This window comes from Salarias fasciatus, chromosome 20 (genome assembly GCF_902148845.1).
Source record: "Salarias fasciatus chromosome 20, fSalaFa1.1, whole genome shotgun sequence".
NCBI lineage: Eukaryota > Metazoa > Chordata > Actinopteri > Blenniiformes > Blenniidae > Salarias > Salarias fasciatus.
The window spans coordinates 1,360,191-1,385,350 of NC_043764.1; the positions used below are offsets into that span (position 1 = coordinate 1,360,191).

The 25,160-nt window shown below is 48.2% G+C and overlaps 3 protein-coding genes across 11 annotated transcripts in view; 1 reads left to right on the plus strand and 2 right to left on the minus strand.

Annotated features, from left to right (window-relative positions):
* LOC115408444 (natural resistance-associated macrophage protein 2-like) overlaps window positions 1–25,160 on the minus strand; it is a 918,259-nt gene that overhangs the window by 834,649 nt on the left and 58,450 nt on the right. The gene's annotated exons all lie outside the window — the stretch shown is intronic.
* Window positions 68–7,718, minus strand: LOC115408463 (myoD family inhibitor). Of its 4 annotated transcripts, none has more exons than XM_030119245.1 (5): window positions 7,532–7,715; window positions 5,736–5,863; window positions 4,797–4,934; window positions 4,439–4,687; window positions 68–2,195 (listed from the first exon to the last, which is right to left on the minus strand). In XM_030119245.1, exons 2-5 carry the CDS (start codon window positions 5,860–5,862, stop codon window positions 1,933–1,935), a joined length of 777 nt encoding a protein of 258 aa, XP_029975105.1. In that variant the 5' UTR covers window position 5,863; window positions 7,532–7,715; the 3' UTR covers window positions 68–1,932. The 4 variants fall into 4 exon arrangements, with proteins under 4 accessions (XP_029975105.1, XP_029975106.1, XP_029975104.1 ...); XM_030119246.1 differs by having other exon boundaries at window positions 5,736–5,882; XM_030119244.1 differs by having other exon boundaries at window positions 5,736–5,893.
* Window positions 4,546–18,578, plus strand: LOC115408466 (uncharacterized). 5 transcript variants are annotated; one of them, XM_030119252.1, is made up of 7 exons: window positions 4,546–4,737; window positions 4,811–5,009; window positions 14,761–15,075; window positions 15,570–15,668; window positions 15,897–15,974; window positions 16,112–16,152; window positions 17,266–18,571. In XM_030119252.1, the coding sequence occupies exons 2-7, from the start codon at window positions 5,000–5,002 to the stop codon at window positions 17,368–17,370; spliced, it is 648 nt and encodes a 215-aa protein (XP_029975112.1). In that variant the 5' UTR covers window positions 4,546–4,737; window positions 4,811–4,999; the 3' UTR covers window positions 17,371–18,571. The 5 variants fall into 5 exon arrangements, with proteins under 5 accessions (XP_029975112.1, XP_029975113.1, XP_029975114.1 ...); XM_030119253.1 differs by having other exon boundaries at window positions 4,546–4,710; XM_030119254.1 differs by lacking the exon at window positions 4,546–4,737 and having other exon boundaries at window positions 4,749–5,009; window positions 17,266–18,578.

Here is a 25,160-nt window from a genome sequence, read left to right on the forward strand (position 1 = left end):
CACACCCAGGTGAGCTGTCAATCACTGGACCCAAAGGCATGATGGGAAACGTCGGCATGTTCACAGTAAACCAATTTATTTTGTTGAAAGTTTTATTTTTCTGTTATTTCTTCTTTTAGTCAGTTTGTTTGAATCCAGCTTGATTTCTCAATGATGGATCCGTTCTGGCTTTTAGATTAGATCAAAGTAACGTTATCTTTTCTCAGGTTGCCGTGGAAACGCCACACCTTCCTGAAATGAGACACCTCTGAATTAATTGGGCTCATTAAATATTAAGTCGATTGTTCAAGTTTCTCTCAGATTATTTGAATAAATCGTTCCTAAAGATTCTTAAACTCCTGAAAAGATTATCTTTATCTGACAGGCTCTTGGCCCACTAAAAGAAAGAAAAACAGACAGTACACAAACAATCATAAAAGGCACTTGTACCAGTGCTTCCACAGAGCTGACTGATAACGCACAGCACTAATGCTGGGGGTCACCAGCCTGGACAAGAGTGTTGTTACAGTCATTCAGACGGCACATGAATCTATACATCAGATTCCTCATGAGAGCGTGGAAAGGGTTCACGTGAGTCTGACAGAACAACAGGCTTGCGCTGCTTGACCTGGGCTTCTTCAGTAAAATACGAAAAGCATCGCTATGGGCCACCCTAAGCTTTTGTAGTGCACTCTTCTTATAATTGCACCACAAAGGGGCTGTATACAGGGGGGCACAGTAAGTCCTAAAAGTTTGATTTTTACGGTTTCTGTGCACATGTGAAATCTCCGAACCAATGTATTGGCCTGGGCGTACAGTACACGTCTTTGGCGAGCGATGTCATCATCATCACAGAGCCGGTCTGTTATGAAATGACCCAGATGTTTTGTTTGACTGCATACACTCAGCTTTTGGTCGGACAGAAAGTCTGGAAAGCAAAGGTTCTTGTCTGCTTTAGTCCGGCAGATTAGTACAACAGACTTTTTGGCGTTATACTGAACATTGTATTTGAGTCCATAATCAGAACAAACATTCAAAAGTTGCTGAAAGCCAGCACTGCTTGGAGAGAGAATAGCCAGATCGTCAGCGTACATGAAATGATTGATCAGAGTGTTACCAATCATGCATCCTGTTCTACAGTCATTCAGTCGCTGGGACAACTCATCCATGTAGAGGTTAAATAAAACCGGGGACAGCAGCCCTCCCTGGCACACCGCATTACTGACACCAAAAGAGGCTGATTGTACTTCCCCAATTCACCTGCATCCTCTGATTAGAGTACCAGTGAGACAAAATCCTTATTACGGTCTCAGGCACCTTTCTTTGTTTTAATTTATCAAAAAGCTTCCGGTGGTTCACTCTGTCAAACGCTTTCGACGCGTCGATAAATCCTACTAGCACAGAGGAATTTTGTCTTAAATACACCTGTGCTGTCTTTTAAGCTGTAGATGCATAGATCAGTTCCCATCTTTGTTTTAAATCCAAACTGATTATCTGTAGTACTTATACATTGACACATTCGACCCAGCAATATTTTCTCAAGGACTTTAGATAAGACACAGGCTAAAGCTATCGGTCTGTAATCATCCACACTCCCAACTTTGCCAGCTTTATCCTTAATGACGCACGAGCGTAACAGACAATAGAGAGGCAGGTAGTAGCCCATGGATCATGGAGCCAGTGAAGCATAAGGCCAGAAGTACAGCAGCTTCAGGTGTAGCATACTTCAGGCGCTCTGCAGTGATATTATCAGCACCTGTAGCTTTATTATCAGGCAGTTGAACTATAGCAAAAGTTTTCTTCGTCGCCAAAAAAAAAAGACCAGAAAAACAAACCGTTTCTGTTTTGATGTGAAATTTCTTCATTTCAAATAGAAATAAAACTGTTTCTTCAGTGAAAATCAAAATGCTGAAACCGCTTTTGGTCTGTGTGGCGCCGGCCTCTGATTGGCCGTCAGGAGGGGAAGCAGATGGCGCAGCACTCCAGGCAGACCTCCAGGCAGTCGGACGAGCCGCAGCCTCCCTCCAGCACGCCGCAGTCCAGCGCCGCCTGGCACGCCTCCTCCGAGCACGCCGCCGCCGCCGCCTCCACGCAGCAGCAGCAGCAGTCGCAGCAGCCGGCCCCGCCCACTCCGCACGCCACGCACTCCCCCAGCGCCGCGCACAGGGACAGCAGCTCGCAGTACAGGCAGGACAGGAGACAGCGGACACAGCAGTCTGCAGGGAGACAGCCAATCAGAGGACAGCAGGGAGGACAGCAGGGAGGACAGCCAATCAGAGGACAGCAGGGAGGACAGCAGGGAGGACAGCAGGGAGGACAGCAGGGAGGACAGCCAGTCAGGGGAGAGCAGGGAGGACAGCCAATCAGAGGACAGCAGGGAGGACAGCCAATCAGAGGACAGCAGGGAGGACAGCCAATCAGCGGACAGTCAAGACAGCGAGTTTGTGCTCTAGCTAGTTACTGCTATTATAGCTCTCGTTACTCCACCTTAACTAGTTACTTCTCTGAGAGTATTAGTTACTCCATAACTAGTTACTTCTCTGAAAAGTACTTGTTGTCATGGTTACCAGAGCTGCTGATCAGGCAGTACTACAGAACGTGATGCTGTGAGGTCCAGTAACTGATTCCTGTCACGTTAGTTACTGAGTTCTAGTTACTCTGGAGGGGTTTTGAAAGAGTCGCGGAGCTGCTGTCTCTCTCCGTCGTCTTCACGTAGCTAGCGGTTGTCGTTAGGTGTTCGTGGTTTTCGTCACACCTAGAACCTGTTTCTGTGGCAACGGTTCAGGTCAAAACATTTTGCTTTTGTCTTTTACTTTCAGAAGTTTTACGTTTCCATGGCAACGTGTTAAAACCACTGTCTGATTCCATGGCAACAGCCAAAACACAGAAAACCCTGTCTTTTTCATGTTGGCCAGTAGTTGGTGCTGTTGTCAGCTTTGTCAACTCTAAAACTGCCAAGACCCAAAGAATCAGGACCAGAACCAGGACCAGGACCAGACCAGGACTAGGACTAGGACCAGGACCAGAACCAGAACCAGAACCAGAACCAGAACCAGGACCAGGACCAGGAACTTCCTGTGTTTCCATGTAGACGGAATAGGATCGTTTCCAGAATGAAGAGCAGTTTGAAATATTGTCATGACTCCAACACTCCGTGTTCCGGTGTGTGTGAGGTTCTGCTCTGGGTGTGTGAGGTTCTGTTCTGGGTGTGTGAGGTTCTGTTCTGGTGTGTGAGGTTCTGTTCTGGGTGTGTGAGGTTCTGTTCTGGGTGTGTGAGGTTCTGTTCTGGTGTGTGAGGTTCTGTTCTGGGTGTGTGAGGTTCTGTTCTGGTGTATGAGGTTCTGTTCTGGGTGTGTGAGGTTCTGCTCTGGGTGTGTGAGGTTCTGTTCTGGTGTGTGAGGTTCTGTTCTGGGTGTGTGAGGTTCTGTTCTGGTGTATGAGGTTCTGTTCTGGGTGTGTGAGGTTCTGCTCTGGGTGTGTGAGGTTCGGTTCTGGGTGTGTGAGGTTCTGTTCTGGTGTGTGAGGTTCTGTTCTGGGTGTGTGAGGTTCTGCTCTGGGTGTGTGAGGTTCTGCTCTGAGTGTGTGAGGTTCGGTTCTGGGTGTGTGAGGTTCTGTTCTGGTGTGTGAGGTTCTGTTCTGGGTGTGTGAGGTTCTGTTCTGGTGTATGAGGTTCTGCTCTGGGTGTGTGAGGTTCTGCTCTAGATGTGTGAGGTTCTGTTCTGAGTGTGTGAGGTTCGGTTCTGGGTGTGTGAGGTTCTGTTCTGGGTGTGTGAGGTTCTGTTCTGGTGTGTGAGGTTCTGCTCTGAGTGTGTGAGGTTCGGTTCTGGGTGTGTGAGGTTCTGTTCTGGGTGTGTGAGGTTCTGTTCTGGTGTGTGAGGTTCTGCTCTGGGTGTGTGAGGTTCTCTGGGTTCTGCTCTGGCAGCTGCAGCTTGCTGTATCTTGACTGGGAATCAAACCGTGGCTGCTGAGTCGAGCTGCCGGCCTGTTTTCGGGCGCTGGGCGGAGTGGGCGGTTCCGTCGGTGTGTCGGTGTGTTCTGCTCAGATAAGCCGGGCCTGGCGGGGGCGGGGGGGGGGGGGCTGATAAGGGGGGGCTGATAAACAGGGACGGACGGCCTGCTTCTGTTCCTCCCGCTGCTGCAGTGGAACGCTCCGGTCGGCTCTTCCTGTCAACCTGACCTCCGTTTAGTGTACCGCTCTGACACCAGTCCACATTCTCCTGGTCCCAGTCCTGATCCCGGTCCTGGTCCCAGTCCCCTTTCTCCTGGTCTGGTCCCGGTTCTCTCAGTGTTAATGTTCTTCATTACTAAAACAAACAGCAGCGCCACCCAGTGGCCCAGCAGGAGAGCTGCAGGCCTTCAGGAGGGACTGCAGCTGTGTGGATGTGAGGCGGTTCTGACTTGGTGGAACCGGCAGAACCACAGAACCCCCGTCAGCACTGAGACGACCTGATTGGCTCACCGTCTCCAGCAGCCTCCTTGATGTGGGCGGCGTCCAACTTGAAGGAGGCGTGGCTTTTAGTAGAGGACGGGCGCTTCTGATTAGTCCTCTGTTGGTCATGGCGGTGATGATGATGATGATGAAGATGCCCGCTACAGGTGGACGACCGCAAGGAAGATGGAGGAGGAAGAGGAGGAGGACCAAGGCGGTTGAAGGACGGAGACGGAGGAGCACAGATGGGAGGAGACGACCCCGAAGAACCGGCGGCGGCTGAGACGAACACAGGAAACCAGGTCCGACGTCAGACCGGACGAGACCAGGTGACGGGAAACCCCGCTAAATCAGGTAAATCAGGTGCAGCAGCTCAGGACACGCCCACCTTTCTGTGTGCAGGTCCCAGAGGACGGATGCCCGGATCGCAGGCGGGACACGTCATTGGTGCAGGAGCTGTCCATCAGGGACTCGTCACTGCTGCTGGCATCCGCCGACCGGTGAGGCAGAGTGGGCGGAGCTTCATCTGCCAGGACAAACAACACATTTTGAGGTCAGGTCAGCAATGAAAGGAGGACGTCTCCAGGGAAGATGGCCACAGGTGAGACCCTGTCCTAGGTCAAGTGGACCGTCATGGGTCGGGCAAGGTAACTGACCGCAGGTGAACCCGGTTCAGGGACCCAGGTGCAGGGACTGAAACGGCCTCAGTGGGTCTAGACTGTTTCGATGGAGAACGTACTTCAGGGAAACTAGTCCCAAGAGGACTGAGTCCACATGAACTGGACCTGGACAGTGGTTCCAGAAGTCCTGGCTTCAGGTTGACTTTTGGCAAAACCAGTTCTATAATCTGACTCACATTCACTCATCTGAGCCACCCAGCGGTTAACCCAACGGTTAACCAGCCACCAACCCATCGGTTAACCCAGCCACCAATCCAACAGCTAACCCAGCGGTTAACCAGCCACCAACCCAACGGCTAACCAGCCACTAATCCAATGGCTAACCCAACGGTTAACCTAACGGTTAACCCAGCCACCAATCCAACAGCTAACCCAGGCACCAAACCATCGGATAATCCAACGGCTAGCCAGCCACTAACCCAGTGGTTAACCAGCCACTAACCCAATGGTTAACCAGCCACTAACCCAATGGTTAACCAGCCACTAACCCAATGGTTAACCAGCCACCGGCTCTGAGGTTGTTTCCCTGGAGGAAGGGATCAAGAAGTTAGAACTCTGACTTTTGAATCAGCTTCGTCCTCACAGACTAAAGCTAACTGGATCAAAGCTAACCGCTAAAGACATAACCAAAGAACCAATACTGTCACCTGAGCTGTGATGTGCTGCTGCCCCATTGGCCCGTGGCTGCACCAGCGTGCCTGCTGATTGGCTGTGGTCCTTGATGGCTCCGCCTTCCGTGACATGAGCTGAGCTGCAGTGAGGCTCCGCCTCCATCCTGGAGAGGGGCTCAGAAACTGTTAGCTAGCTAGTTAGTCAGATAGTTAGTCGGATAGTTAGTCAGCCGGATAGTTAGTCAGATAGTTAGTCGGATAGTTAGTTGGATAGTTAGTCGGATAGTTAGTCATATAGTTAGTCGGATAGTTAGTCGGATAGTTAGTCATATAGTTAGTCGGATAGTTAGTCGAATAGTTAGTCGAATAGTTAGTTGGATAGTTAGTTGGATAGTTAGTCAGCCGGATAGTTAGTCAGATAGTTAGTCGGATAGTTAGTCGAATAGTTAGTCGAATAGTTAGTTGGATAGTTAGTTGGATAGTTAGTCAGCCGGATAGTTAGTCAGATAGTTAGTCGGATAGTTAGTCAGATAGTTAGTCGGATAGTTAGTCAGCCGGATAGTTAGTCAGATAGTTAGTCGGATAGTTAGTCATATAGTTAGTCGGATAGTTAGTCGGATAGTTAGTCGGATAGTTAGATAGTTAGTCGGATAGTTAGTTGGATAGTTAGTCAGATAGTTAGTCGGATAGTCAGTTGGATAGTTAGATAGTTAGTCGGATAGTTAGTCAGATAGTTAGTTGGATAGTTAGTTGGGTAGTTAGTTGGATAGTTAGTCATATAGTTAGTCAGGTAGTTAGTTGGATAGTTAGTTGGGTAGTTAGTCATATAGTTAGTCGGATAGTTAGTTGGATAGTTAGTTGGATAGGTAGGGAGTTAGTTCCTTCCTGAAGAGAAGCTCAGAAAAACGTTCATGTTTCATCTCATTTCCTCTAAACTGGGTGAGAACAGAGGGAACGAGACGGAACCCGAAGCATCTAGAACTCATTAGCTCTGAGGTTCTGTCCCTGTCCCACAGTGAGCTCTCCAATGTGTTCTAGAACGGGTTCTGGAGTGTGTTCTGGAAGACAGGGTTCTCAGGTGTACCAGCTTTCCAGTCCATGTTGAATGAAGAACCAGCAGAGTTCCGGGTTCCTGACCGGGTTCTCCGGTCACTGTCACTGTCATGTGCATGATCCCACTGATCTTTATCAGTCTTCACATTCTGCCTGTGGACTCGTCACATTGTTCTCTTGTGGTGGTCAGACTAATGGAGATCTGTAGGCTTCCCCTGATGCTCTGGTGTAATTTGACACCTGGATCCTCAGCTTCACGCCCAGCTGTGTTCTCTGGCGGACGCCTCCGGACAGCAGCCGACTGCCTGTCCTCACTCTCCTCCCTCGCTTCACCTCTCTGGACGCTGGCTCGTCTGGTCACTTGTTTTTCTGTCAATTCACTCAGTCGATTCATTTATTTCTTCTTCTTCTTCTTCTTCTTCTTCTTATTATTATTATTATTATTATTATTAACACACATAATTTCATGGCTACACTTAATTCCATCACATAAAATTACATGTTCTTTATATTCAATTGAAATTATTGACAAATGCTGACAAGCTGCCTTGACTTAATTCATGAGAACACACACACACACACACACACACACACACACACACACACACACACGCAGTTGAGTTGTCTCTGTGTGGAGCTGAGTGTCGATGTTCCTCTCAGACAGAACCAAACGTTCCTCCTCATGAAGCTGAGCAGCAGCTGCTCAATAACCCCACAGGATTCGAACCCTCAGCTCTGAAACACACAGACACCCGTTCAGCAGCAAGCCGAGTCCTCACCTGCAGTCTCTCGCTCTCTTTCTTCTTCTCTCCTTCTCTTTCTTTCTTTCCTTCTTTTCCTTCTTTCTCTTCAGATCAAAAGCTTCACGCAGTTTGTATCCCGGAGCGTGCACGAGCCAGAGCGTGCACGAGCCTTCCTCTGAAGCTGCAGGGGCGCTTCCTGCTCTTCAGGGGCAGCGGGGCGTGTGTGTGTGTGTGCGTGTGTGTGCAGGGCTGTTTGTGGCTCATGGGGCCCTCGGCAGGACGTTGTTTGGGGCCCTGTGTGTCACTCGGCAGGAAGCGCTCCTCTGTGTCCATAAACAACAGACTGTTGATGAAAAAACCTTTAAATAAGAAAACAAAACAAATCAACATGTATCTTAAAGTGCAACAATCAGAACGAACCACCGCTCAGAATAACGCTTAACACTACAGTCTGACACTCGGCACAACAGCCAATCACAACGCACCGTCACAGTCACAGTCTTGGCTGTACTGCCTCAAACTGTCTGCTTCCAGCTGTTTTTCTGGAAAAGTCATCGTGACGTTGACGTCCTCGAGACAGCTGCTTCCAGCTCCAGACCAGCGAGGCGACCCGGTCCCATGGCCCACCTCCGGTCCTCCTCCAGTCCTCCTCAGGTCCAGCTCAGGTCCTCCTCCAGTCCTCCTCAGGTCCAGCTCCGATCCTCCTCCAGTCCTCCTCAGGTCCAGCTCCGGTCCTCCTCCAGTCCTCCTCAGGTCCAGCTCATGTCCTCCTCCAGTCCTCCTCAGGTCCAGCTCAGGTCCTCCTCAAGTCCTCCTCAGGTCCTCCTCAGGTCCTCGTCAGGTCCTCGTCAGGTCCTCCTCAGGTCCTCCTCAGGTCCAGCTCAGGTCCAGCTCAGGTCCTCCTCAAGTCCTCCTCAGGTCCTCCTCAGGTCCAGCTCAGGTCCAGCTCAGGTCCTCCTCAAGTCCTCCTCCAGTCCTCCTCAGGTCCAGCTCAGGTCCTCCTCAAGTCCTCCTCAGGTCCTCCTCAGGTCCTCGTCAGGTCCTCGTCAGGTCCTCCTCAGGTCCTCCTCAGGTCCAGCTCAGGTCCAGCTCAGGTCCTCCTCAAGTCCTCCTCAGGTCCAGCTCAGGTCCAGCTCAGGTGGGTCTGGAGGAGCCCCCCCTGCTGAGGCAGAGCACAGGCAGTTCTCCGGGCAGCCCGCCGGTTCTCAACCCGCGGCTCCTGCAGATGTTCAGTGAAGGACAGTGAGGAGCTGAGAGCGGTCCTGCCTCCAGCAGGCGGACTCGGCAGGTTCCTGACCCCCACAGCTCCGGTCCATCGGCGTCCCTCATGTCCTGCTGAGGTCGTCACACTGTTGCACAATTCCTGATCGTCCAGTGTTTGGAAATTGAGCAGCGCTCCGAATCTGGTGGTCCAACCTGTGCTGTAAGGACTGAACGGCTGTGTCAACCACCACGTGGGAGCGTCGCCGTGGCGACCGCAGCAGGCTGTTCTGGTGCTTCTTGGTCTTTCCTCTCTGAGGTCAGCCTCCTTTCATTTCCTCTCGTCTCCAGCAGAGCCGGAGCTGCAGCCCGTCCGGCCTCAGTGAGGTCGGCGGCCACATCCAGCTGCATTGTGGGATTCTGCAGGAGCCGGCTGAGGTCGATGCCTCACCTGTTTTGGACGGACGGACGCGATCTGGACACAATCTGGACACGATCTGGACGCGATCTGGACGCGATCTGGACGCGATCTGGACACGATCTGGACATGATCTGGACACGATCTGGACACGATCTGGACGTCCACGTGACGTCCCATGTTTCAGGGCTTTTCTTCCAGATTTTATCAGGACTCTGTCAAGATTTACTCTGTTACTGATTCTTATTCTTTATTTGCAGGATTGGGTAGTAATGGATTATATGTAACGGTATAATGTAATCAGGATACAAAAAAGTAACTAATACATTACAGTACATAAAAAATACCACGTGATCTGGTTCTACTATATATCGGATAGAAACACGGATTACTGCAGGATTACTTTGGAGAAATCAGTGGAATATTCCAGAATTACAACCATAGACAGTAAATCCAGCGGAGAACCTTCCTGACGTTCCACACAGCGTTCTCATTGGCTGCATGTAAAGGTGGGCGGGGCTAACGTGACGTCACCACAGCGTTCTGAAGCTTCCAGCAGGTCGTCTCCATACTGGACTTTGTAGACCAGGTGTAATGTGATTGGTCCAGCATGTCACATGGCTGCATCACCTGGACAGAGGAGGAGCTGTGATTGGCTGATTGATCAGAGTCTGGTCCAGAAGAACCAGAGACAGAGACCAGAACCTGGTCTGGAACCAGGAGCTCTATGGATTTATTTACACTCAGCATTTTTGACTGGGTTCTAGTGGGTTCTAGTGGGTTCTAATGGGTTCTGATGGGTTTTAGTGGGTTCTAGTGGGTTCTAATGGGTTCTGATGGGTTTTAGTGGGTTCTAGTGGGTTTTAGTGGGTTCTGATGGGTTTTAGTGGGTTCTAGTGGGTTCTAGTGGGTTCTAATGGGTTCTGATGGGTTTTAGTGGGTTCTAGTGGGTTCTAGTGGGTTCTGATGGGTTCTAGTGGGTTCTAGTGGGACCCTCTTTTTGAAATCGTCGCCCCCTGCTGGACATTCCCTGGAACTACAGCCTTTTGCACCTCAGTGTGATCTTGGTGTTTTCTGAGCGGAGGCGGCGCCGGCTGGACATCTGCGCCGTAAGCACACAACCCAGAACCACCAGAACCACCGGGACCACCGAGACCACCGGAACTACCGAGACCACCGGGACCACCGAGACCACCGGAACTACCGAGACCACCGGGACCACCGAGACCACCGGAACCACCAAGACCACCGGAACCACCGGAACCACCAGAACCATCGAGACCTCCGGAACCACCGGAACCACCAGAACCACCAAGATCACCGGAACCAATGGAACCACCAGAACCACCAGAACCACCAGAACCACCAGAACCACCGAGACCACCAGAACCACCGAGACCCCCAGAACCACCAGAACCACTGGACACCGCCACAGCTCTAGAGACAGATGCTGCAGACATGTGAGCAGCCTCCGCTCTGCTGCTGAATGAGGTGATTGGACCTCCTGCTGCTCAGAGAGAAACTCAATCAATCAATCAATCAATGTATTTCTGTATAGCCCAGTATCACAACAACAGCTGCCTCAGAGGCTTCAAGATGTTACATTGGTTGGTAAAAGTAAAAACAGAGACTAAGCATAATGTTAATATGTCAAATTCACAGTAACGAGACAAAACGAAGCAACCACCGCCTTAGACCCTCACATCCGGCAAGAAAAAACTCCAAAAACCCAGTGGGAGAAGAAGAGATCTTGGGGAGAACCACAGTATGGAGGGATCCCTCTCCCAGGGACGGACAGCTTTGGCAACAGCTAGCATGAGACAGTAAGAAGTAAAGCCTAGGACTATGTTGAGGACAGTCTGGCCGGAGCTTGTTCGTAGGCCCTCGTAATAGTGGAGTCAGCAACTGAAACTGGAGAAGACTCCCCCTCGAAGGGGGGGACAGCAGGTGAAAAGCAATGAACGGACTAAAGGGAATAACATTCAGACATTAGAGGACAGGGCTCAGTGCACCGTACTTCCCACAGCATTCTAGCTCCCAGGGCAGCTTTTAATAATGATGGTTTAGAATCCCTAGCTGACCTGATCATAGGCTGCATCGAAGAGAAACGTCTTGAGCCTCACCTTAAATGTGGAGACTGTGTCTGCCTCTTTGACACCACTTGGAAGCTGGTTCCATAAAAACGGTGCCTGATAGCTAAAGGCTCTTCCACCTAGTGTCCATTTAGAGACTCTAGGAGTCACCAGTAACCCTGCATTTTGAGAGCGAAGTGCTCTGATTGGTTGATAAGGCGTTAAAGCATCTTGGAGATAGGTCGGAGCCATCCCATTTAGGATTTTGTAAGTGAGGAGAAGGATTTTAAATCTAACTCTAAACTCGACAGGAAGCCAGTGAAGAGATTTTAGAACGGGAGTAATGTGTTCATGTCTTCTAGTTCCGGTTAATAATCTGGCGGCCGCATTTTGAACCAACTGAAAGTTTTTTAATACACTTTTTGGGCAGGCTGCGAGAAGGGAGTTGCAGTAGTCCAGTCTAGTGGAAACAAATGCATGGATGAGTTTTTCTGCATCGCTTCTAGGTAGAATGTTTCTTATTTTAGCTATGTTGCGCAAGTGGAAATATGCTGTTTTACAAGCCAGGTTGATGTGTGCTTTAAAGGAGATATCCTGATCAAATAAGACCCCGAGGTTCCTGACAGTAGAGGAGGAGGATACACTGACGTTATCTAAGGTGATAATCTGTTCAGATAGACACTCTCTCAGTTCATGGGGGCCTAGTATAATGACCTCTGTTTTGCCAGGATTCAGACGGAGATAGTTCGTAGTCATCCAGGATTTAATTTCTCTGATACAGTCACTGAGTCTGTCTATTTGATTAGTTTGATCAGGTTTCATAGATAAATACAGTTGTGTGTCATCTGCATAGCAATGAAAATTGATATTGTGACTTCTAATTATGTTCCCTAAAGGAAGCATATATAACAGAAATAAAATTGGCCCGAGCACGGACCCTTGAGGAACCCCATAACTGACCTGGGAGCACGGTGAGGACTGTTGGTTAACGTGAACAAATTGGTACCTATTAGATAAATAGGATTTGAACCAGCAGGTCGAAGTTTTAGAAGACATTACAATCGAAGTAATCTCAGCCCCATCTACTGGTGAGAAGCTATCTAGTATTTCAGGTATTTCAGGTGGAGGCAGTGGCTGGATTCCCTGAGCTTGATCTGAGGAAAGCGCTTCACTGATTTTACCTCTGATGGTTATGATTTTATCATTAAAGAATTTAAGAAAGTCATGGCAGTTTAAAGATTCTGGGATTACTGGTTCCACTACAGTATGACTGGTTGTCAGTCTGGCTACAGTGTTGAACAGAAACCGAGGGTTATTTTTGTTTATTTCTATTAAACAAGAGTAATATAATGTCTTGGCTTTAAAAAGAGTTTGTTTATAGCTTAGCAAGCTACATTTCCAGACCTTCAGAGATTGTTCTGATTTAGATTTACGCCACAGTCTTTCTAATTGCCGAGTTTTTTGTTTGAGAACACGGGTTTCAGAATTAAACCATGGAGCAACACGCCTGGGTCGATTGGTTTTCAGCTGCAACGGAGCCACTACGTCAAGGGCAGATTTTAGTGAGTGCATAGCACTGTCAACAAACTGATCACTATTATCACCACTGGTCAATAAGCTCATTTCTGTGAGTTCACAAGATAATGCAGCAAATGCAGGCTGGATCAATTCTTTGTACCGAGCCACAGATTTTTCAGACCTAGTCAGTGTTTCAGTCCCAGACCAGAACCTCTCTGGACCAGGAAGGTTCTGCCTCCAGCTGTGAAATAGCTCTGAACATCCAGGAAGTCCTCATCTCACCTGGAGACACCTGCAGGAAGAAACACACCTGGACTCAGTGAAGCTAAAGGCTGTTAGCCTGCTAACCTGTCACTAACCTGCTAACCTGCTAACCTGTCACTAACCTGCTAACCTGTCACTAACCTGCTAACCTGCTAACCTGTCACTAACCTGCTAACCTGTCACTAACCTGCTAACCTGCTAACCTGTCACTAACCTGCTAACCTGCTAACCTGTCACTAACCTGCTAACCTGTCACTAACCTGCTAACCTGCTAACCTGTCACTAACCTGCTAACCTGCTAACCTGTCACTAACCTGCTAACCTGTCACTAACCTGCTAACCTGTCACTAACCTGTTATAATTTTAAAGTAACCCCCGTATCCCTGATTATTTGCACCTTGCACCTATGGGTGGAGGCGGGGTTAGGGGCGGGCTGTGGGTGGAGGTGGTGTTAGGGGCGGGGTTAGGGGCGGGCTGTGGGTGGAGGCGGGGTTAGGGGCGGGCTGTGGGTGGAGGTGGTGTTAGGGGCGGGGTTAGGGGCGGGCTGTGGGTGGAGGTGGGGTTAGGGGCGGGGTTAGGGGCGGGCTGTGGGTGGAGCAGTCTCTCCACTCACTCTTCAGGAAGTTCCTGGTTCTGCAGCTTTCAGCCGGCAGAGAAACAACATGAAGGTTTTCTTCATCCTCGTCTTCATCGGTCAGTACCTCTAACCTTTGACCTGTTAATGACCTTCGCCTTCTCCTGGTGTGCACGGCCGCACTGGTGGCGTTTTCCCATGATGCCTAGTGCCATGCAATGTCTCTGTTGTGCAAAATGGGAGTGTGTGTGTGTGTGTGTGTGTGTGCGTGTGTGTGCATGTGTGTGTGTGCGCGTGTGTGTGCGCGTGTGTGCGTTCTTGTATTTCTATCCTTGTCGGGGCCAAATGTCCCCACAAGGATAGCAAAACGTGGAACGACGTGCCTTGTGGGACCTTTTTCCGGTCCTAAGTAGGAGAAACAGTGTTTTCTTGACCATGTTGTTGTTACTGAAAAAAGTAAAAGTGCAAAAACATTTCTTTAGGGTTAGGCTTTGTTGTGGTGTGGGTTAGGGTTAGGGTAAGGGTCAGGGTTAGGGGCTAGACATGAATGGGAGTCAATGGACGGTCCCCACAAGGATAGAAATACAAGACTGTGTGTGCGCGTGTGTGTGTGTGTGTGTGTGTGTGTGTGTGTGTGTGTGTGTGTGTGGTACATACTGATCGATGGTGCAGTTTTCGTTCTTGTTTTGTGTTTGACTGTTTTTGCTGTTCAGCACTTTGTGTTGTGTTTTATAAACATGAAAAGTGCTCAACACTTAAAGTTTGACCTCTGACCTCCGGCCTCCGCCCCCTGCCCCTCGCCGACCTGCAGCCTTCTCCACCTTTTTACTTCACCTTGTTCAGAGAACCGGGGCAACGTTCCTCTCAGTAAAGAACGTTCTCCTGGGTTCCGTCTTCAGTCCCACTGGAACCGGGACCAACTGTCAGACCTCCGGTTCTCTGCAGCTTCCTCAGAACCTTTAGGAACCTTTGAGAACCTTTAGGACCCTTTAGGACCCTTTCGGGGTCTGGACAGGCTGAGAGGACGGACAGGAAGTGGAACTGAGTGGCACTGAACTAAAAACAGAACCTGGCGATTTCAGCGGATCGAGAGGAAACTGAGGAGGAACCGAAAGAGCCGGAGTTCAGGGCATCGAACCGGGGACCCGGGGGGGGGAGGGGCGGGGGGCCGCCCTCCAGCAGCCCTGCTCTGACCCGGCTCTCCTCGCTGCTCTGTCAGGTGTGCGGGTGGAGGCCCAGACCCAGCTGACGGCGGCGGTCGGGGGGGACCTGGTCTTCCAGTGCAGCTTCGGGTTCTCCGGGACCTGGAAGATCCTGTGCCGGCAGGAGTGTCAGGGGGACGGGATCCTGATCCAGACCCGGGAAGACTCGGCCCAGAACGGCCGCTACAGCGTCCGCTACGACCGGAGCTCCAACAGCGTGCTGGTCCACATCTCCGGGGTGACTCGGTCCGATTCCGGCTTGTTGCTGTGTGGTCTGGCCGCCCAGACCTCCACCTACTCCGTCTGCATGGCCCAGGTCTCCGTCACCGCCGGTGAGCCTCCGTCACCCGCTGGACCCGACTGGACCCTACTGGACCCTACTGGACCCTACTAGACCCTACTGGACCCGACTGGACCCTACTGGACCCTACTAGACCCTACTGGACCCTACTAGACCCTACTGGACCCTACTGGACCCTAATAGACCCTACTGGACAGTACTGGACCCTACTAGAGCCTACTGGACCCTACTGGACCCTACTAGAGCCTACTGGACCCTACTGGACCCTACTGGACCCTACTAGACCCGACTGGACCCTACTGGACCCTACTAGACCCTACTGGACCCTACAAGACCCTAATAGACCCTACTGGACAGTACTGGACCCTACTAGAGCCTACTGGACCCTGCTGGACCCTGCTGGACCCTGCTGGACCCTGCTGGACCCTGCTGGACCCTGCTGGACTCTACTGGTTCACTGCTGGGACCTGGTCTTCCCTGGTCTGTAGTCTGAGTCCTTCAGTGACCCGGTTCTCGTTGTTCCAGAATCGGTTCCGTCAGTCGAGAACCCGACCGTCCAGAATCCAGCCACGCCGTCAGGAGAACCTCCTGAGGGCCCCGCCCACAGCCCGGCGGGCGGAGCAGGTACGCTGGGTCCTGGTCCCAGTCCTGGTCCTGGTCCTGGTCCTCCACTGGAGGTTTTCCAAGTTCTCCTCCAGTGGTCTGGATTCTGGGACTTCATTCAGATCATGACAGTCCTGAATGTAACTTTAAAGAACCGTCCTCCGTCTGTCCCTCCGTCCTCCGTCTGTCCCTCCGTCCTCCGTCTGTCCCTCCGTCCTCCGTCTGTCCCTCCGTCCTCCGTGTCCTCAGCAGTGTCCCTGGTCGTCGTCTTGCTGCTCGTCTCGCTCGCTGCCTTCATCATCTACAGAAAAATCAGCAAATCCAGAGGTGAGAACTCGGTAGAACCTCAGGAACTCTCAGAACCAGAGAACCGGTTCCTCAGACTCTCACGCTGAATTATGAATTCAGGCGTTCTCGATGTTTTCGTCTTGCTTCTTGTTGATCAGAATGTTCTTTGTTCTCAGGTCTGAAGCGTGAAGGAACGTCAGTGGAAACAAATATGGAGGTGAGAACCCTGGAGAACCCTGGAGAACCCTGGAGAACCCTGGAGAACCCTGGAGAACTGTGCTGAAGCTGAGGAACACTGCTGGAGCCACATCATGGCTCCAGCAGTCTGGAACCGAGATGGAACAGCGAAAACATGTCTGACGTCTGTCAATACAGGCTAATGCTAACCGCTAACCACCGCCGTGTGTGTGTGTGTGTGTGTGTGTGTGTGTGTGTGTGTGTGTGTGTGTATGTGTGTGTGTGTATGTGTGTATGTGGTGTGTGTGTGTGTGTGTGTGTGTGTATGTGTGGTGTGTGTGTGTGTGTGTGTGTGTATGTGTGGTGTGTGTGTGTGTATGTGGTATGTGTGTGTGTATGTGGTGTGTGTGTGTGTGTGTGTGTGTGTGTGTGTGTGTATGTGGTGTGTGTGTGTGTGTGTGTGTGTGTGTGTATGTGGTGTGTGTGTGTGTGTGTGTGTGTGTGTGGTGTGTGTGTGTGTGTGTGTGTGTATGTGTGTGGTGTGTTTGTGTGTGTGTGTGTGTGTGTGTATGTGTGTATGTGGTGTGTGTGTGTGTGTGTGTGTGTGTGTGTGTGTGTATGTGGTGTGTGTGTGTGTGTGTGTGTGGTGTGTGTGTGTGTGTGTGTATGTGTGTATGTGGTGTGTGTGTGTGTGTGTGTGTGTGTGTGTATGTGTGTATGTGGTGTGTGTGTGTGTATGTGTGTATGTGGTGTGTGTGTGTGTGTGTGTGTGTGTGTGTGTGTATGTGTGTATGTGGTGTGTGTGTGTGTGTGTGTGTATGTGTGTATGTGGTGTGTGTGTGTGTGTGTGTGTGTGTGTGTGTGTGTGTGTGGTGTGTGTGTGTGTGTGTGTGTGTGTGTGTGTGGTGTGTTTGTGTGTGTGTGTGTGTGTATGTGTGTATGTGGTGTGTGTGTGTGTGTGTGTGTGTGTGTATGTGTGTATGTGTGTATGTGGTGTATGTGGTGTGTGTGTGTGTGTGTGTGTGTGTGTGTGTATGTGTGTATGTGGTGTATGTGGTGTGTGTGTGTGTGTGTGTGTGTGTGTGTGTGTATGTGTGTATGTGGTGTATGTGGTGTGTGTGTGTGTGTGTGTGTGTGTGTGTGTGTGTTCCAGGAAGTGCTCTATGAGAACTGTCCCCCGGACCGCTCCCAGCTGGACTACGAGCGTCTGGATCCGGGCAGCAGAGAGAAGCAGGATTACACGCCGCTCGCAGATTAGCCGCTCCGGATCAACGTGACGCCCAGAAAAGTCTGAACTGTGTGAAACGTCTGCTGATGATGGTTAGCATGTTTAGCATGTTTAGCATGTTTAGCATGGTTAGCATGTTTAGCATGTTTAGCAAAGTTAGTGTGTTAAAGGAGAATCTTGGAACTTTTGCTCTGGCGCTCCCCCTACTGGTCTCCTGTGAAAGCTCTGTCATAAACGTTCTCTGCATCACTTCCTGTGGCCTGAACCCACTTCCTGTGGGCTGAACCCTCTTCCTGTGGGCTGAACCCACTTCCTGTGGGCTGAACCCACTTCCTGTGGCCTGAACCCACTTCCTGTGGGCTGAACCCACTTCCTGTGGGCTGAACCCACTTCCTGTGGGGGGAGACCAAGATGGCGGAGTGAGGAGACGAACTTTTGCAGGCGCTGGTAAATTAAGGCTTTTTCTTCGTCCTTAATGTGAAAACATTTGAAAAAAGCAAGCCAACAGCTCACTAATCCTCCACAGAACTGAGAACTTGGACTAAAGGCTGATTTTCATTCGTTTTTTGGCAACATTGAAGCTTTTTGTTGAGCCGACATGCTGAGTGAACAGACGACAGTAATATGGCAGCTGGGTGAGTCGGAGTGTCGGAGGACCAGGAAAACATGGAAGAGGGACCGGGGAGAAACTCCGATGACAAAACACCAGTGCCAAGTCCTAACCCCAAAAAGCTCAAAAGAAAATATCAAAAAGAGAACAAAAACCAAAGTGGAGCATCAAATGAAGATATCCTCGAGGCTGTCAAGCCTTAATTAAGAGATTTGATGACCAAGATGTACGCCTGACCAGGTTCCAGCGCAAAATGGAGGAAACTATGCAAAATGTGAAGGAAAATAAAGAAGAAATTGGCAAAGTGAAGGATCAAATGGCTCAACTTCAGAAAGAAAACGACACCCTCAAACAAATGTGTTTGGATCACGCTCGTTATAAGAGGAAGTGGAACCTTCGTCTCATCGGTCTCCCTGAGAAAGAAAGAGAGGAAACCAAGGAGGTCATCGTCGGCATCCTCACCCGGATTCTGCCGGTGTCAGTCGACAAGCTGCCTGAAACGGTGGATACAGAACGAGGGTGGACCCAAAAGAATCCGGAATTTGACTGTAACTTTTTATTTCTGACATTTCAAAATAAAACATCACTGTCGCCTTCAAAATAATCTCCATCTGCATGAATGCAGCGCTCCAGCCGTGTCTCCCACTTCACCAATGCGTCGTCAGACCCGTGCGTAGAGTCATTCAGGGCCGGCTGGGATTTGTCTGTCCCCTCCTCCACATCTGCAAACCGCTGTCCCTTCAGCTGCTTCTTCAACCTGGGGAACAAGAAAAAGTCCCTGGAGGCTTCATCTGGAGAATCAGGCGGATGGGAGAGGAGATTCATCTCATTCTCCTCCAGAAACTGCGTGAGGCGCAGCGCCGTGTCCGCTGGCGCTCTGTGGTGGTGGATCAACCGGCTCCACTCCGCCACGACGCTCTGCTTCCTCCTCACATCCTCACGGAGCGTCTGAGGACTTCCTGTAGTAGTCCTGGTTTACAGTCTGACCTGGAGGGACAGACTCGCTGTGGACGAGACCCTGGACAGCCGAGAAGCAGCTCAGCATTGTTTTCACGCTGAGCGGACCTGACGCGCCGACATCTGGCCCTTCTCAGACCCCCGGACCACTCATGGACCTGAGTCTTCCCCAGAGCAGCATCCTTGTAGGCTTGCTGCAACAAGCTGAGTGTTTCTGCTGCTGTTTTTCCAGCAAGAAGCAGAATTTAATGTTTGCGCTGCTCTGGCTTCACAGTCAATGTCGCCATTTTGGAAAAATCGCAGACCGCCGCTGCACTCTGTTGCTATAAATAGCTCCTGACAGGCGTCAGTGTCACTCTGGGAGCTCAGATTTCTCACAGATGTGCACGAGGCTTACCTGCAGCACATCTGACGGCCAGACGTCCAAACTCATTATTATTATTGTTTTATGACCTAATTCCGGTTTCTTTTGGGTCCCCCCTCGTACATCGTTTGGGGAGAAGAAACTGTTACCGGCCTGGGCATCTGGCTCTTTAAGAGCGAGGGAATTGTGGGTAATGTAGTGGGGTTCCTGGAAAAAGACGTGAGGTTGAGTGGGGTGTGAAGAGAGCGTTATTGTTTTGTTTTGGCCCGAATTCGCTCACTGTTTTTCTGTACGTAACTCGGCGACGGCGTTCTATTTTTTTTGTGTGACAATAAAGTCCCTTTTGAGCAAGACTTCTGCCTCCTTATATGACAAGGAAAACCGGACTGCAAGTTACCATCACGAGCCATTCTGGGTGCAGAGACCCGGTCTATTTCAGCGGTTCCGTACCACGGGTTAGGAGCCACTTAAAGGAATACTCCACCCAAAAAACGATTTGGCCTCATTTTCTACTCACCCTCCTGCTGAGAAACACTCTGGAGAACTTTTTTGACGTTTCAAATGCAGTTGGAGATGTTTGGGGATTTTCGTTGTCAACAAACAGGGACCGACAGAAAAAACGGTCCATAAAATCCACAAAACGTTCCCATTTTCCTTCATACTGCTCGTCCGCTGTAATCCAAGTGTCCTGAGTGCGTAACGTCCATAATTAATTCTTAACGAGGTCATTTAGTACATTTTAAGAGCCCAAACAGGGCGCTCTCATACAGCTCCAGTGCATGTCTGCACGCGCACCCTGAACTACGGAAGCCGCGGCAGACCAAGCAACACGCTTGTGCCCTTTCAGCAGGACACTGAATTCAAAGCTTTAAAACAGCAGCCAATCACTTTTGTGATTGTCCACAGCTCGGTCACTCACAGCAGAATATAAACAGCGGAACTTCTTCTTCTACGCTTGCAATTTAGAAAAGTAGTCGCTGAAGAAAGCGCGCAAGCGTCTGGCTTGGTCTGCCACGGCTTCCGTAGTTCAGGGTGCGCGCAGACATGCAATGGAGCTGTATGAGAGCGCCCTGTTTGGGCTCTTAAAATGTACTAAATGACCTCGTTAAGAATTAATTATGGACGTTACGCGCTCAGGACACTTGGATTACAGCGGACGAGCAGCATGAAGGAAAATGGGAACGTTTTGTGGACGTTATGGACCATTTCTTCTGTCGGTCCCTGTTTGTTGACAACGAAAATCCCCAAACATCTCCAACTGCATTTGAAACGTCAAAAAAGTGCTCCAGAGTGTTTCTCAGCACGAGGGTGAGTAGAAAATGAGGCCAAATCGTTTTTTTGGGTGGAGTATTCCTTTAAGCTGAGGAGGTAACAAAACGATGCTGCCACTAATATGTTACCCAGACCAGGGATCATCCAGTTTGCGCTGCGCACCACCCGTGACGAAGTGAGGAGGAGATCGCGAGAAGCCAAAGTCTGCAAAGAGGTGGGCATACGCTTCAAGGAGGACTTCACCAGGGAGGACAGAGAGGCGCGGGCCACACTCTGGCCAGAAGTTGAGGAAGCTCGCAGGAACAGGAAGCTTGTCCGAAGCTAAGGCTATTTTTCTTTTATGTAAAGAGCAGAAAGCAGAAATAATTGTTTTACAAGAGACTCATTCTCAGAAGGATGAGGAAACTTTTTGGAAAACCCAATGGGGAGATCAGACATTTTTTGCACATGGCACATCACACTCAGCAGGTGTTCTTGTTTTATTTAATCGGTTTAAAGGAAATGTCATTGATCATATTTGTGATCCAGAAGGGCATTGGTTACTGCTGATAGTAGAAATAAATGGAATACGTTATATTTTAGTATGTGTTTACGGATTTAACAACAAGGTTTTGAATAAGAACTTTTTGGATAATTTAAGTTCATTGATAAGCATCTGGAAATTAAGATACCACAAAGACAATATAGTAATAGGTGCAGATTATAATGTAGCTCCTCACACATGGATGGACAGAAAGCCCCAAAGAGGTTTGCAGCCGCGTTTTAATGATACATTTCTGAAATTGTGTGCAGATTTAAATGTGACTGATGTATGGAGGATGGCAAACCCTGATGCTTTCCAATATACATGGTTTAAGGCTGGAAATAACGACATATGTTCTAGACTGGATTACTGGCTTGTTTCTGTTGAAATTTGTAAAAATGTCATAGATTGTAAAATTTCAGCTGCTCCATTAACTGACCACAGTGAAATAAGTGTGTCATTGTTAGTTCATAGTAACCCTCAAACCGGTACAAAAGTATGGAAATTTAATAATTATCTATTGCAAGTCCCAGAATTTCAAAAAGAGGTTAAAAATGTGATTAAAGAAATAAAAAATTCAGATATGTCTGACTTAAATAGATGGGGATGGTTAAAGTTTCAGATCAAACAGTTAGCGATTGTCACTGGAAAAAAACTCTCAGCTGCCAAACGGAAAAAACAAACTGACCCGATTCAAAAAATAAACTCACTATTGGATAAAGGAAGTGATTTGGATAACGATGAACTCCAAGTTCTACAGAGTCAGTCAGACTAAATGTACACAGCCAAAGCCAAAGGAGCCTACATTCGATCCGGGCAAACTGGATCGACAGGGTGAGAAGAGCAATTCTTATTTCTTCAATCTTGAAAAAAACAGACAGTCAAAGAAATTAATAAATAAACTTAATGTAAATGTTTTGGTGGAGAATGCTGAAATTATTGGGAGAAGCTTCTGGTCATTTTATTCGGAATTATATAAATGGAATTTTCAGACAGGTAAATGTGAGTCTTTGTTTAAAAGTCTAAAGAGTAAAATACAAATTTTAGAGAAAGATGATCAGTCTGACCTGGAAGAAGAGTTAAAGATGACAGAATTAGACAGGGCGCTTCATGAGAGGAAGAATGGGAAGAGTCCTGGAATTGATGGATTAACCACAGAATTGTTGAAATTCTTTTGGGATGACATCAAGACAATTATTTTCAAAGCATTTCAGGAATGTATAATACAAGGTAGCTTATCCCCAACAATGAAACCCGGGTTAATAACCCTATTACCCAAACCCAGCAAAGATCTGTTATCTATAAACAGTTGGAGGCCAATAACCTTATTCTGTACGGATTATAAGCTGTTGGCCTCGTGCTATGCTAACCGTCTGAAATCAATCCTTACAAAAATAATAGCTGAATATCAATCTGCTTTGATTAAAGGGAGATGCATCTCTGACCATGTTCGGCTCATTCTGGACATGGTAGACTATCAGAACTTCATTGATTCTCAGAGCTTTGTCTTATGTCTTGACTTTTTTAAAGCATTTGATACTCTAGAGCACAACTTCTTATTTAGAACCCTCAAAGAACTAGGATTTGGAGAAAAATTCTGTAAGACAATTAAAATGTTCTATAACAATATTTATAGTTATGTTATACTTTCCACAGGGATTTCAGAAAGGATTGAAATTGTCCGAGGAATTAGACAAGGCTGTCCAATATCTCCACAACTGTTTATTCTGTGTACTCAAATTTTAGCTTATTCAGTCATTAATCATTCAGAACTCAAAGGTATTAACATATTAAATTATGAATATAAAATTAGCCAATTTGCCGATGACACAGTTATCTTCATAAAAAATAAAGACATTATCAGAAAAGCCCTTCAGGTAATTTCGTCATTCTCACTCGCCTCTGGGCTGTCATTAAATTTGAAAAAATGCAAACTCCGATCTCATTATTGAAAATATTCCTGTTAAATCTCAAGTCACTTACCTGGGTGTCACAATACACGCTGAGGGAACCACATCAACCCAGTGTAATATTGAAGCTAAAATTATTCACATGGGAAAATCGCTGAATCACTGGTTAACTAGAGACCTTTCTGTATTTGGTCGAATTCTGCTAGTTAAAGCTGAAGGCTTATCCAAATTAATTTACCCTTGTCAATCACTTTATGTCAATCAGGCTCTTATAAAAAAGGTTAATTCTATCATTTTTTAAATTTATCTGGAAAAATAGAACACATTATATTAGTAAAGCACAGATTATCAAAGATTACCAGATTGGAGGTTTAAGAGCACCAGAATTTGAGTCTATAGTTGGCTTGTTAAGAATAAACTGGATAAAGCAGTTTATATCTCAGGCGGAATCAGTGTGGTTCCACGTACCAAAATGTCTGCTTGAGAAGGTTGGTGGCCTCAACTTTTTGCTCAAATGTGATTTCTTGGTTCCAAAACGCCCCTTAACATGATCAGACTTCCATAAGCAGACCTGCTCTTTTGGAAAATGGCATTTTCTCATAATTTTACACCACACAGCTCCACCTTGTGGAGCAACAGAGTTATTACTATAAAAAATAAATCTATTTTTAAATTAGAATGGGCAAACAACGGTTTTTTTTTTTCATTTCAGATTTGTTGGATAAGAATGGGGAATTACTAGAGTTTAATCATTTTGTTGGCAAGTTTCCCCTGAAGTGTTCATATAGAGAATTTAAAACTGTTTGTAAAGCAGTTCCACCCCCCCCAATGCAGCTCGTCAAAAACACTTTGGTCTATTCCAAAGTGACTATTAAACTACCTGAATTAAAAATTGAAGAAATAGAATTAAAGAAAAAACAGTGTAATAATAAAGTTATCAGGAATGCCTTCAAACGGAAACTATTTACTAACTATCACAATCCAAGAAGGGCGGGGTTGATAAACTTTACTATCCCAAAAAACTCTGTCTACAAATACTTGAAGTGGCCAGTCTCACCCAACGTTAAAGAGACTCAATTTAAAATAATTAATAATTATTACCCTGTTGCTGAAATTTTGAAGAAGCGGTTTGAGTTTGAAGTGGAGCTGTGTGTCTTTTGTGGAAAAAGAAGCGAAGCAGTAGAACACCTCTTTTTTTCTTGTCCTTTTTCTTTGAAGTTTGGGAGGAAGTCATCACCTGGTTTCATTTGGGTCATGACTTTGTTTTGGATCTCCAGGAAACACTGCTGTATGTCGAAGCTATCCCTCAAAAATGCCATACTTTAGTGAATATTGTTTCCATTTTAGGTAAATCTCATATTCATTGTAAAAAACGGAAGAACTGCTTTCCTCTGCAGCTGGATTCAAAAACGAACTGATGAAGGATTTCCAGTGTCTGGAATTACTGTCAGAGAGAAACTCTGTAACATCCAACCTGCTGTTCTTGCTCAGGACTGTCTTATGCTCTAAATTGTTATTGTCCCAACTGCCTTACAGCATGGTGCTGCTGCAGTCCCCTTTTTTTCTTTTTTTTTCTCTGTTGTTTCTGTTGTCATTGTTGCCTCGACTCTGTTGTAGTTCTATTTTGTCATTGTAAGAAAATTAATCCCCGATTGGATGTTGTATCATTGTTGTTACCAATCAAGTATTAAAAAAAAAGAACCCACTTCCTGTGGCCTGAACCCTCTTCCTGTGGGCTGAACCCTCTTCCTGTGGGCTGAACCCTCTTCCTGTGAGCTGAACCCACTTCCTGTGGCCTGAACCCTCTTCCTGTGGCCTGAACCCTCTTCCTGTGAGCTGAACCCACTTCCTGTGAGCTGAACCCACTTCCTGTGGCCTGAACCCTCTTCCTGTGGCCTGAACCCTCTTCCTGTGAGCTGAACCCACTTCCTGTGAGCTGAACCCTCTTCCTGTGAGCTGAACCCACTTCCTGTGGGCACAGCGCCCTCTACAGGAGCCTGAGGCCTGGTTCCTTCCAGGGATTTTTTTAATTCTAGTTGTTTGAAAACAATCAGTGATGAACAGCGACGGTCTGGAGGAGACACAAGAAGCTCCAGACACCGCTCCGGAGTGTGTGTGTGTGTGTGTGTGTGTGTGTGTGTGTGTACAGGTATTTCTGTCCTTGTGGGGACCAAATGTCCCCAC

Bases quoted from the DNA above. Each gene is read 5' to 3' on its own strand.
- LOC115408463 (XM_030119245.1), bottom strand. From the start codon at position 5,862: ATGGAGGCGGAGCCTCACTGCAGCTCAGCTCATGTCACGGAAGGCGGA. The intron at 4,935-5,735 runs GTGACAGTATTG...TTGTCCTGGCAG, and splicing joins AGCAGCACATCACAGCTCAG to ATGAAGCTCCGCCCACTCTG. The intron at 4,688-4,796 runs GTGGGCGTGTCC...TGTTCGTCTCAG, and splicing joins TGGGACCTGCACACAGAAAG to CCGCCGCCGGTTCTTCGGGG.
- LOC115408466 (XM_030119249.1), top strand. From the start codon at position 13,630: ATGAAGGTTTTCTTCATCCTCGTCTTCATCG. The intron at 13,661-14,760 runs GTCAGTACCTCT...CTGCTCTGTCAG, and splicing joins CTTCATCCTCGTCTTCATCG to GTGTGCGGGTGGAGGCCCAG. The intron at 15,076-15,569 runs GTGAGCCTCCGT...TCGTTGTTCCAG, and splicing joins CCAGGTCTCCGTCACCGCCG to AATCGGTTCCGTCAGTCGAG.